Genomic DNA, 14,320 nt, shown 5'->3' on the forward strand with positions numbered 1-14,320 from the left:
AAAGTGATGGAAAGAGACACCAAAAAATTAGTCATGTGAAAACAAAACTAAGAGGAGAGGGAAAAGTGGCAAAAGAAGGGAACATTCAGAGAATGTTGATATATTGAGAGGTGAGAGTAGGGAGTTGGTAGGCAAGTGTCAGAGTGTGGGAGGATGGTGACAGTCACTAGGAACTCCAGTTTGCATACACACAATGTTAAGAACATTAGAAATTAGCTAGCCAATGGAATGCTCAGTCTTGAAGAGCTTGTGTCTCTGCTTAAACTCCTGTATGCATTAGTATGATTCCATAAATTTAAAGTCTCTGACATCTTGAGTTTTAAGCTTTCTGAATGTTAAATCAATTGGGGCTGCTAGTAGCTATCCCGAAATTCTGCTTCTATACATATGAGTAAAAATCCAAATTAATGTATTTATACAGCTTTTCATTTATGTACTCATAAAATACACACACACAGACAATTCCACACACAAACACACACACACAATTCAATTTTTCTCTGAAGAACCTTTGAGTCAGAGAATGAGAATGAAGGAGACTGAATTTCTCTTTTAAGTTCCTGTCTAGGTTTTGTTCCAATCTAATGACACAGGATCTGGCACTGTATTTAGACCTTCTGCTCCAAGATTTTATTTTTATTTTAAACAAGTGTTCCCACACGGGGACTGAAAACAAAACAGGAAAATGTTGCTTAAGTTTTCCTTTGAGCTGTTGTTATCTGACTTTCAAGTGTACTGATCGTTCTGTCTCACCAATGTAGGTCATTGTACTCTCAGTTACTTTGTTTTCTATCAGAACTTTCTCTAACAGCTCTCCACATTAAGGGAGATCATGTTATTTTACAGATATTTATTTTTGTTATTAACACATTTTCTTCATCTCCCTATAATTTGAGGTTTTAGCACTTTCTTCTTTGTAGAATTTACCATAAAGCATACGTATTTTTGAAAACTAGGGAATGGCTTTTACTTACTAAAGTACTTAAGTACTAAACCTATCATAACCAATTTCATTCATTAGGATGTTAGTAAGACTTCAGGAGTTGTTGGTTCTTTTCCGGAGAATAATGCTTTAGCCCAGCAGTCCCCACCCTTTTTGGTACCAGGGACTGGTTTTGTGGAAGACAATTTTTCCATGGAATTGGCAAGGGGGATGGGGAGTGGGGATGGGTTTCCAGATGAAACTGTTCTACCTCGTATCATCAAGCATTAGTTAGAGTGCCATAAGGAGCCTGCAAGCTAGGTCCCTCAAATGCACAGTTCACAATAGGGTTTGTGCTCCTTTGAGAATCTAATGCCACAGCTGCTGATCTGACAGGAGGTGGAGCTCAGACACCTCCTTCTGTGCAGCCTGGTTCCTAACAGGCCACAGATGGTACTGGTCCATGGCCCAGGGGTTGGGGACTCCTGCTTTAGCCCTCAACTCTTAGGCATGTTTCAGTTCTGATTTTGGTCAGCATAGAGCTTTGCTTCTATTTACCAGGAGGGTCTCTACTGATATGGATCAATGGCAGGAGGTGATATTGGGTCTGGAACTATCCTTTGGCTTAGTGACATTTGTACTCTAATCTGCCTCACTCCTGCCCCTTCTCAGGGGACCTGGGCACCATCAGATCCCATGACAGGTCCTACATGGTGACGTAGGGCATGGTAAAAAGTCTACCCCAGGAAGCCTAGAATGGATAGAATACAAATTCATCCAACACAAACTCATGAAGAAAAGCCAAGATCTGCAGAAAATCAAACAGTAAAGACTATTCCAGAAGAGCAACAGCAGGGCAATAAAGAGGAGATGGAGTTAAAATACTGGGTCTGTCATAGACAGGATTGGAATGGAATCCCAAATCAGATGATAGAATGAAGGGAAGGTACATGGAATAGACTCTCACTAGTGGTGAGCTTTCTGTCACTACAAGTCTTCAAAAGGGGCCTAGATGACCAGTTCTTTTTCATCCAACAAATGCTTATTGAACCCTTCCTCTGTGGGTAGTGATGAGCACATTCAGTGAATTCAGACTGGAATCGAACACATTGTAACCATTAAATGAGTTAATCTTATATGAATTCATACATACAGATCACATGCAAGAGTGTCTCATATCCAGTAAGTTTGCAAGAATACTATTGTTTTCGTATACAAGATCTTGTGTATTGTAATTTCTGAAATAGCAATGAGGTTGGAATACATGACTAATGATTCTATTCTCTTATGACATCTCTGGTTGGGGCACACCCAAAACAAAATTTGGAGCAATGCAAATGTTTGAGGAGAGTGAGAGAACTTCCTTCTGGTATTTTTCCCTCATGACTTGCTCTGAAGCTACTCCTCTTAGATTCTTTCCTAGCTGTGTATTCCTATATAGTCTTAGCTTAACAGCACAAAGATTTAACAATGGTGTCTGCATTTGATAAAATGTAAATGAGAAGCTCCCAAAAGAGATTGAGAAGCCCTATTTTGACAACTCTTCTTTTATCTGTGTAATTATTATATACTTTAACTGAACAAAGAAAAACACAAAGATAAATACAATATTTCAACTTTGAGTACTTTTTAAAAATTATTTGAAAGCATTTAAAAATATATATAAAATGAACTCCTGTATGTCAAATTCCTTTCAGAGAAAAAAAAAGTGAGAGGGAAGGGGGAAATTTGCATTTAGTATTTTTTTGTTGTTTTTTTGAAAATTTCAGGCACTTAGTAATCACTGTTCCTTTTGTACATCATGCCCAATGGGAATGATACCAGGATCTTTCACTCAGTTCTGTGGATTACAGGTCACCCACCTGGGCATGTTTCAGATGAAACTAACCTAAGCTCATCTTGAATAAGGGGCTTAGAAGTAAATGCTTTGTTGGTTGCTTTGAGTTGTACAAAGCAGGACGACCACCAGAGGCTTTCTAAGAAAAAGAATCATAGAGACTTTGATTAAATTGGAACTCCTAAAGCAGCTGAGGCTTTGCTTCTATTTTTGATCGTTTTTAAAAACTTAGTTCTTCCGGTGTGTGGTAGTTCCATAGTAGTTAGAAAGCACTGCCACATGAAATCCGCTATTGGTACAAAAAGAAAATGTTGCAGCCAACTCTGATACAACATGAGAGAGAGAGAGAGAGAGAGAAAGGGAGAGAAGGGACGTGTTCTTCTTTGACCAGCAGGAAAAAAAAAAAAAAAAAAAAAAAAGCTGCACAAACCTTTTAACTGGTTTCACTAGGAGAAAAGAAAAATAAAAATATAAAATAGCAAATACTCTTTAAAGAAAACTGATTTTCTTGTTATGCTGAAATTTATTGAAAACTATTGCATTGACTGAAGAATATGTTTAAATATTTTGTGGAAGGCAAAACTTTCGTTCAGGAATGACAAGTGCAAGGACTGTAATTCTAAAGAAATTAAAGAAAAGAAGAATGGCAATTTACGTTCAGGGACAATTGGAATCAAGCAGTAATGATTTACAGCTTTTTAAAATTTTCAGGTACTTATTGGTCAGTGTTCCTTTTATGCGTTGTGACCAATGGGAAGGATACCAGGATCTTCCATTCAGTTATTATGGGTTACAGGTCACCCATCAGTGACCTGTGGTCACAGTGTAAGGTATCGAAAGCATAATACCTTCTTATGTAAGAGGGAAATACCTGTTAAGTCTAAGCTTAGGGGTAGAGTTGTCAACGATAGTCATATTTGTTGAACAGTTCAAGTTGCCATTTCCTTGTATTGTTGGAAGAGGTAAGTTAAAGAAGGTTGTGCACAGTTCTTGACATTTTATTATTACAGCACTACCTTTCAAGCCACTCAGTAGTCATCGAACATGTAAGAGTAGTTGTTCTGTTTGGTCATGTAAATTTCTAGTGACAGTAGGAAAAAAAAAGACCTTTATTAAAGACCTTCCAAACTAATTCAGTGCCCTACATGCTGCATGAAAACAAGGTCTTTCCAGTTCTGAGTAGAAGGAATATTAAGGCACCTGAAGGGACAAATCCATTTATAAAATTATTTTTCTCTTTGTGATAAAAATATAAATGGCTCTGCTAGTATACTAAAAAATACAAATGGCTCTACTAGTATATTTAATAATCATTTATTGATTTACCTAAATATATGAAGATACCCATATAATATTTTTAAAAATACTGTTATTGTATCTCTAAAATAATTTATTAGACTAGAGTAAATAAATTTGTACTAGAATTTATCATGAACAGTCAATAAATGGAAATAAAAATATAGGTAAAATACAGTTAAAATGTATACAAATTTTAAGTGATACATGCAATGCACAAATTGTAAATGTTTGATTGAGGAAAGAGTTAATTCATTGGAAGCTCTATTCCAGTCTATAGTATTTGGGGACTGCTATTGATATGTTCATTCAACAAGTAATTACTGATAGTATAGTATGTACTGAAATCATTATGCTAAACACTGAGGGTATACAATAAATAAGAAAATGTACACCCTCATTGAACTTAAATCTAGTAGCAGACACAAGCAAGTAAATTGGCAATAAAAATAGGGAGGAGTCAAGGGAGTTTGGATAAATTACAGAATGAGCTCCTAGACAGTCCATGGAGGTATTTCTGGGAGGATGGAATTGGCAACACAGTTGAGATTTTAAAGATATGTAAAGTACATCTGTGTAAATGGCAAGCAGTGAGAACACAGAAAAGGTGTTTGAGGAAAGGGCAAAAAGATAAGATAGACCATGACACAGAAAGGAAAGTAAAAATGATTCAGTAATCATCTAGTAGATATCCAATACATATATTTGAGTGAATGAGTGATAGACTGACTATATGAATGGGAAATATTGAAATATAAAGAGGAAGGCCAGAGATAAAGCTCTGAGAGGTAAGCATATGTTTTAAGCCTTCAGAGTACCTAATTTTCTGAATATGCAAATGAGCAGTGTTAGAATTAATAAAAATAACTCTAAAAATGAGAACTCTTGGTTGGAGAAAATAACAAAATATGAAGTAAAGGAAAATCGACAGAATACTTCAAAAACTGTGCCTGATATAATTGGAAATAATGCCTGGAAACAGATTGAGTCCATAAGCCTGTATGTGTTCATTAAGGCCAGGAAGATTCTTGATAAGGAAATGTCTAGTCTGAAAGGTCTAAAGACTTTATTAATCTGTATAATAAATTATATCTTATGAAACTCTTGTCATTTATCCAGTATATTTGAATTACCCGTGCATTACTGTTTCATATATTCATGGTATTTTCATATTTTATAACATTTAAAAATATTTCAACATTCCATTGATTTGAATAAGATTTTTTAAATTACAGTGAAAGCTTTCTGATAAGGTATGGTAAGATTATTTTTCAGTAACTATACTGATACATATAATAAAGCTACTGACAATTCATAAAGATAATACACTTAGTACAAACTGAGCTTCAATGGGATTACTAAATGAGTATGTGAGGACAGAGCAGAGGAAAAGGCCAAGGATTGAGCACTGTGTTGATCTATTACAAGAAAGTTAGGAAGGATTAAAGGTAACAGTGAAGGGGATTGAGAAGGGGTAGCTGAAGTGGTAGAAGGAAAATAAGAACAATGTTTCCTGTAAGTCAATGGAGTAATCAGTTGTCTCAAATGCTGCTAATAGGTCAAATATGGTGGGGACTGAGAATTGGACATTTCAGTTAGTAATGTGAAGGACATTGGTGAGTTTCCCAAGAGCAGTTTCAGTGGAATGGAGGAAGACCAATGGAATAATAGGAGCATTGTGGAAGAATAAACCAAAATGTACCTATTTACCATCCGGAGCCAGACTCAGAGCCTTTACTCTGTGCTAGAAACACAATGACCAATTGTTGCATCGTTCCCTTTCCTTGAGCTTTCTACAGCTCACCTCGTTTCTTCAAACGTATACAGTCAGACCTCTGAATCTGTGGATTCCACATCCATGGTTTCAACTGACTGCAGAAGAAAAATATTAGAAAAAAACCTGCATCTGTACTGAACATGTGCAGACTTTTTTCTTGTCATTATTCCCTAAATAATGCAGTATAACAACTATTTACATAGCCTTTACATTGTATTAGGTATTTAGAGTAATGTAGATGTGATTTAAATAATTTTGAAGTATGTGTGTAGGTTATACGCACATACTATGCCATTTTATATCAAGGACTTGAGCATCCTCAGATTTTGATATACACAGGAGATCCTGGAAACAATCGCCACAAATCCCCTGAAACTATAACTGATGAGGGGTGATGGTACTTCTTTTTTTACACAGTCAAAATAAAAGAGATTAGGCTTATTTTTGAAAGTTCTCTATATAATCTTATTATTTCTCCCCAAATCATACCATATAGAGCATGACTGGATTTAAGAGGTTCCCAGATGTCTCAGCCACTCATTTACATACAAATTCTTTGTCCATATCTGTACATCCTTAATCTCAAACTACACATATGGATTTACTGTTCTGTCTCCTGGGTTCAGCTTACTTTCAATTTGTTCTACCTATTTCATTGGCACGCTTGTAGAGATTGATAATACAAAAATGTTTTAAAAGAGAGCATACCACACATCAAGTTGTCAACTTTATCCACTTCTGCTACTTATTTCAAAGTTTCTGATACTTATTGATGATCTTTCAGTAGCCTTCATTCTCCCATCCATCCATTCACTCAAGAAGCTTGTATTGTTAGGGAAGGTATTAGAATTATAGCTCTTCCAGCTTTCCAAAACAAACACAGCAACATAAATAGACAAACATAATAATGGAAAATCATCTAAACAAGAAATCTAATTATTTGTGGCATAAATCATTTTAAAAATGTATTCTAAAATAAAAATGCCATAGAGGCACAGAAATCTTACTAATCTGTAAAGAAAACATGATTTATATAGTATGCTTACATTAGTAAAAACAGGATTATTTGGGTGAACAGAGTATAATATTGATATAGTTATTTGGTTATAAAAAGAGATGTTTCTGATAAGGTTTTCCCCCCTTTATTTGCCTTGGAAAACAAATTTCAAAGAAGAGTGTCATTTTAAACTCTAAAAAACCAGTTGATACCCATAGTCTGATATTTTCAGTTGGAATGAATTCCTGTGACAGCATGAACATACACCCACCAACACGTCTGTAATAGAAACCACTTTGGAAGACACTAGAGGCTGCTACAGATTTCTCAGGTCCTCACAGCAAGACAGTGGTGGTCTTGGGGATGGATACGTTTCATCGTTTCATCTTCCTTGAAGACAGATACCACCCTCTGGTTGTCACCCCATAGGAAATAAGGAAGTATGCTAAGCTATCCAGTGGACTTGGAATTACACTGCGCTGTGCTAGTGGAAATATCCTATCCAACATTATGATTTATTTTGAAGGAGAATGAAAAAAAATACACACAAAACAGTGGAAGGAAGCTGCACACAACATCGCCAAACAGCTGGCTTGTTTTATATCCCAGAAACAGCTTGGGACTAACTATATTCACAAGATCTCTTGGCAGAGTAGCTTGATGAAAATACCAAAGCTGTGAGAAGTGTTCTTTTGCTGAATCCTTCATGTAGCTTTCATACGGTTTATTAACCTAAATGAGAATATGTACACCTTTTTCCCAAAAAAGTCCTTTGTATGTTTAAGTGAGAAACTTACTGATTCTTCATACGGCACAAACATGATTCACCACATCATTCACACCAAATAAACTCTAATAATGTTCAGCAACTATAATCCTAGACATGTAGTGATTTCCTCCTTTCTTTCAAGTAGTATTTTTGGGGACAGTAAAGGGAGAATTTGATAGAAATGTAAGCATGAGTTCAATGACACTGGCGACTTTTTTGGGTGCCAAGGTTAATCTCAGTGGGAAATTAGTTTTAATGGCTTCATCCATATATTTATCCATTCTTTTAACATTTAACTCTAACCTCCTTAAGCCAAAAATATAACTCAATTCTAAACACATTTCTGGCTCACCTGCTAGATGCCAGAAATGTGGATCTTGAGGAATATACAAGATCTGCTTCACTCTTTTAGAATCCCTGCATTAGAGGGGATTCAGTATTTTAGAAGACCTTGCATTCTATTCCTTACTAAGTATCCCAGGTAGATTCAATTAGCTGGAACATATTCATATTTTTATCATGAGGCATTTTGAGTCTATTCTTTGTGACACGAGAATTAGTTTCTCATCTCAGAGTTTGCTCTATTTCTCTGGTGACTCAAGTAGTTTATTGGCAGTCAGTTTGTAAAAGGCTCCCTGGGATTATCTAAATGCAGGATGTTAGGAATGGAAATACATATCATTGCCTCTCCTGTCAAAAAATGTAATTAACACACATGATATATCATCTTACAAAGTGGATGAAAATTCCAGTGGGTGACCTTGAGTCACAGCTCCCCAGTGCACACACTGTCCTGTACCCAAGCATCTCCCAGACAGCACAGAACTCCCACTTCCTGCATCCCTGTACCTTTAGCACTGTGTGCATGTTTGTGTGTGTATGTGTGTGTGAGTGTGAGTGTGTATGTGTATTTTCAGTTCAAAATCAACCACTCAATTTCACTTTCTTTAACAATTTTGGTTTGATTCAATTTGTTGCATAGGTAATAATAATCCACTTACAGAATACAAAAATAGTTTAAGTACGTGCTTCTTCCTATCTGTATGTTGAAAGGTTCCTCATTCTTTTTTATGGTTGCACGTAATTCATTATGCAGATATACAATTTATTTAACCAGTCCCATATTGATGGATATTAGGTTATTTCCCGTCCTTTGATGTGACCAAAAAAGATTATAATCAAAAATGCTGAAAGAATAATATTGTCTTTGTCAGTTTGGGCGGCTATAAGAAAGTTCCATAGACTAGGTGGGTTGTAAACAAGAGAAATTTATTTCCCACAGTACTGGAGGCTGAAAATCTGAGATCAGGGTGTCCGCATGGTTATGCTTTGGTGAGGACTCTTTTGGGGCTTGCAGACTGCTGATTTCTTGTAGCCTCACATGGTGGAAAGAGAGCTAGCTAGCTCTCTGGCCTCTTTTTATTAGGTCACTAATCTCATTCATGAGCGCTCCACCCTCAGTATCTAATTACCTACCAAACGCCTTGCCCCCAAATATCATCACATTTGGGATTAGGGTTTCAACATATGAATTTTAGTAAGGGGGATGCAAACATTCAGTTCATTAGCCATATTCAGTTCACCTGCAATATAGAATCTGTATTATTTTATATCTGTAGAATAACTCCTAGAAGTGGAATTGCTAGGTCAGAATTACTTTATTTTTCTAATTTTTATAGTTACTGCTCAATTGACTTTCTTGAAATTTGTATCATTTTACACTTATATCTGTAAATGTAAGAGCCATGTATCTACTCTCTTAGTCTTACCATCAGAGAGTATTACCAATATTTGTGGGGTTTGCCAACCTGAAAAAATGGGAAGTTTATCAGTGTGTTTTTAATTAACATTTATCCTATTATGAGGGAGGATCAGTATCTTATAAACATTTAACAGTCATTTTAATTTTCTTTTCTTTGAATAGGGCCCTCATATATTTGTGCTTTTTGTTATGTTGTTGGTGTGTTTCTTTATTGATTTACAAGAGTTCTTTCGGTATTAGGAGCATCCTTTATCCGTGCCAACAGTATGTTTTATTTTATCACACAGTTTATTCTTCATCAGAATTCTTTGCTCTTGAGAAGTCCCTGTGAGAGCCTGCCAGCCTTGTACACCTTTAAAGGGCAGTTTGTTGGCAATTTCTCAATTTTTCTTTTACATGGAAAATGATCTGACTGAATTATATTTCTCTTGGTGTCAACTGTGCTGAATTATTATTGTCCTAAAAAATTCACCATTCCATTCAGGTTTAACATATTTTTTAGAGTGTGATTTTCATAGAGTATGTTACATTCTTGGTGAATTTTTGTCTTCTTGACCTATCAATTACTAAAAAAATATAGATAACGACAACCTAAAACAACCTATTGAAATATCTCACTGTGATGATAGATTTGTCTAGTTTTCCTTGTAATTTTTGTTCTCCACATTTTAAGGCTATATAATGTGATGTTTTCAAGTACAGAATTATTTTAAGTTCCTAATGGGTTCCTTTTATAATCTGATATTTTATAACTTTTTTCCCAAGTTTTCTGGTTTCCCACCATACCCCAGATTCTTAAATAATTTAGGGCACAATAATTTTCAGAGAAAGAATGATTAAGAATTTATGGAAATCTTAGGAAGGTCAAGTTGACGCAGTGCGTTGGAAGAGAGAAATACAGGTAGTTCAAGTATATAGAGAAATGCCTATGATATAAACAAACAAATTGCATGTACATGTATTAAGAAGACTATAACATATATCAATTACTTTACTAGATGCCAGTGCACAGGCATGTACCTGAATCTGCCTAATTGGGAGAATGGGAAGTTAACTTTATTTTTCCAAGAAAAAGAAACAAAATCAATATTTAAATTTTGGAAAACATAATTGTTAAATTATTTTTCATATTGTGTAGATTCACATCTCTTTAATCAATGGGAGACCAAGTGCCGATGATCCTTCTCCAGAACTGCTGGAATTTACCTCTGCTCGCTATATTCGCCTGAGATTTCAGAGGATCCGCACACTGAATGCTGACTTGATGATGTTTGCTCACAAAGACCCAAGAGAAATTGACCCCATTGTCACCAGAAGGGTAAGTTATGATGAATCATATTAGAGCCTACAAATGATATCCCACTTATCTTTTTGTCTGTTAAATACTTTAAAAATGTTTTCAGTGATTTATAGGAGTGGTTATTATCAAATTTTTATTTTAGAATTGTAAATTATTTTTATTATTATTATTTGAAATTTGGCAGACTTTGTTCAGATCCAAGCTGTGCCACTTATTACATGTGTAACATTTATCAAACATTTTAGCCTTCTCAAACTTTAATTTCTTCTTTTGTAAAATGAGAATCACAACGTCTACTTAATAATCTTATTTTTCAGAATAAAATTAGCCTTTGTCAGTATGATCTGTACTACTATTATAATTGGCTTTGGCGAGTTACTACTGGAAGTGCAGGGGCTTTGATTTTTTTGCCACAACTGAGCCAGTATACACACATGCACACATACAGAGAGCAGTATGTCTTAAACCTTAATGTGCATGGGATTAGCCAGTGATCTTGTGGAAATACAGGTTATGATTCAGTAGGGCAGAGCTGAGACACTGCACTTCAAAAACTTTCCAGGTGATGCTGATGTTGCTGGTTTGTGGGCCGTCAAATAATTTGGTTTTATGCTTGATTAATGAATCACAAGCCATAGTTTTAAAAATGCACTGCTATAGGAGAAAACTGATTCTACATACTGTTTTATTTTCCTTTACAAATAAAATATTAGGAAAAAAGTTTAAAGCATCTTTTCAAAAGCTTTTTGAACATAAGAGCTGATAGAAGTGCTGTCTTCCAGTGTTAAACAGGAATTTGTGGGATTACAAGATAGATGATCAACCCAGATTGCTATGAGTGATAATCGTGCTTCCTCCGGTCTGCCTTCTACCATATTCACTGGTTTATGTCACCTCCCACATATGCTGCTACATAACCAAGACATTATTACCAGGGAAGTCGATTCAGCCATAACTCTATAAAGCAAACTCCTGTGAATAGAGTGTCTACTGTATGACTAGAGGCATAGCTAAGAAAAAGGACTATAGGGAGAAATTAATATTGTAGGACAAAGCACTTAATTCTAGAATGATCCTACTAAGGTAAGACCACTGTCATTGGTTGCAAAATTGCTGAATCACTAGGGTTAATAGTTACAGATCCTAAATACTCCTCACATGTTTTCTTCCCTCGTTACTTAACTTCCCACACCCAACCTCGCCATCATCACAAGATAACTTTTAAGGCTTTAGTTAGTCCCATGCAACATATGTCAGATATTTTAGTGCCCTGTATTTTCCAAACTTGAAATAATTTCCCCTTGTATTATATCTCAACATATTGTCAATTGTCTCATGCAAAACTAATCATTATTTTATAGCAATGTTTAGATTTTTCACTTGTTTAAGAAAACATTTTCAATTCTAATTTTGGCATGACTTAAAAATATACACCAAGGAAGACTGGTGTGAAATTGGAGTGAAATTTAATCTTTCTTGACAGTGTATCTATCAGAGAAAAAAAATCAATGAAAATAAATTAGTGTTCTTTCTATCATCTTTTGCAGGAGGTAGAGTGGGGGTTGGGGTACACATCTATTATTTATAACTTTATCGTACATGAGTCTTTAAACTAGTGAAGTATAAGTCAATATATAAATATGTTTTTTTGAAAGTACTCAAGTTCAATAAACACTGCCTTTAAATATATAAAAATAAGATAGCAAATTTCAGCTCTTCTTCATGACTCAAAAGCAAAGCCTTATACATTTATATTTACAATAGATTTCCCAGTTTTAAAAGCATTTACAAATACTACTGTATCAGCTTTTTAAGCAAATATCTCTATTTGTATCTATATTATTAAGTGATGAGGTTAAATGAAAAAAATACTTTTATACTATCCAAACTCCCTAGCCAGTTCCATTAGTTCAAGGTATAGGTATATCAAATAAGATAACATAACAAAAATACTTTCAAACACACTATATGTATGTAACAAAAACAAATAAAAGGAAAAAGAAACAAAGAAGTAAATTGGAAAAAGGGGATTTTTAGTCAGGGAACTGAGATATGTGTCCACCTACATATTCTAGCTAAATCTGTTTTTTTCTTTTGTGTGTATAATTGGAATAATAGAACTATCTAACACTAAGATGGTTATTTGAATATGATAATGTAAAGTGCTCTGACAATTATAAAATGTTATACACATATTAATTAGAATTTTAAAAATAGTCCAGCCTCCATAATTATCCTTAAAAAATAGCTGGGTAGATTAAAATAATTAGTAACATAGCTCTATGTTAACTTCATATATAAAGGTAATTGTATGGACTATATTACATAGTAATATAAAAATGCAAATGTTCTGCACAATAAACTTACAGTTAATGACTTTTCAATTTTCTTCTTAATATGGTTAAGGAATATATTGTTATGAGCACAATTTCTCCCTAAATTTTGTTGGTTCTTTTCAAATCCATCAAGTAAAACAGTGTGCATATGATTTGTGAATACTGCAGTTCCTATAATCACAATAAAAGAGGGTTTTTTGTATGAAACTATGTAAAACAACTTTTATGAAGAATAGCTGTCCTTAGCCCCAGATAAAAACTACTGTCAGCCACAGGTACTCTAGCATGGACTTGGTACTGACTGGGAAAAAGATATTTCTAAAATGCCCAACTAGCTTAAATTAAAGGCCACTCTTCCTTTGGGCTAAGATTACAATGCTAGGAGTTACTTTGTCAGTTTTGTGGGTCCTCACTTGTCCTCAAGAAACACAAATGTCCTTCACACTAAGGATAAAAGCAGAAAATAAAGTTTTTACTGAATGTCCCCTTTTGTTACTTTCACCTTGCAGTCATCTTAACAGGATTTCTCTCTGGATTGCTTTTTGCAGTATTACTACTCGGTCAAGGATATTTCGGTTGGAGGGATGTGCATCTGCTATGGTCATGCCAGGGCTTGTCCACTTGATCCAGCGACAAATGTATGTATATTTATAGGATGCTTAGGCAAAATGAAGCCCTGAGCTGTAAAATGTTTCATGAGAGTCTTTGCTGACAGAGAACGCTGTAAATGGGTGTCAGGTCCCCACTTAGACAGTGTAACAGAAATCCATGCCAGGGTGAAATAAGAGCTGGCAGTTAGGATGATAGACTTTGAAATCAGCCATCACAGTATCAGAAAACAGATCAGTTTTTCTTTTTTTTTTTTTTTTTTTTTTTTTCAAAAAGGCTCCAAACTGGTCTATCTATTTTGAAACCTCTCTAGCTATGACAGCCTGCCTCGTGATTTAGCTTTAGAGAATGCCTGCCATCAATCAACCTGACCATTTCTTTTAAAGTTTTTAATCAAAAAATTAATGCAAATGAGTAAAAAAAAATGTACAGGGAAGTAAATACATAAGTGGCAATGGAACAGGAGGATAAAATAGGGCAGGGGCAGTAAGGGGGGTGGAGGGGGTGGAGTGGATGAGAGAATCAAGAGAGCACTGATAGTGGCAAGCCGGAAAATGCCAGAATGCTTTGGGATAGAATTTTTTCATTAATGACAATGAATTAAGTGAACATAACATAAAGGAGAAGATGAATGAGCATCTATTTTTCCTGTCGTAGACAAACTGGTGAAATTCAAACTCATCTCCTGTATAGTATATGGAAAAATACATTGAAT

At 35.0% G+C, this 14,320-nt stretch overlaps 1 protein-coding gene across 1 annotated transcript in view; it reads left to right on the top strand.

Moving 5' to 3' along the window:
- LAMA2 (laminin subunit alpha 2) overlaps positions 1 to 14,320 on the top strand; it is a 630,974-nt gene that overhangs the window by 244,731 nt on the left and 371,923 nt on the right. The window contains exons 5-6 of the mRNA XM_030809663.1: positions 10,499 to 10,678; positions 13,545 to 13,634. Of these exons, the coding sequence (XP_030665523.1) occupies positions 10,499 to 10,678; positions 13,545 to 13,634 (270 nt within the window). The remainder of the gene's footprint in view (positions 1 to 10,498; positions 10,679 to 13,544; positions 13,635 to 14,320) is intronic.

The sequence above is a fragment of the Nomascus leucogenys genome, chromosome 3 (assembly GCF_006542625.1).
Source record: "Nomascus leucogenys isolate Asia chromosome 3, Asia_NLE_v1, whole genome shotgun sequence".
In the NCBI taxonomy this organism is placed as follows: Eukaryota; Metazoa; Chordata; class Mammalia; order Primates; family Hylobatidae; genus Nomascus; species Nomascus leucogenys.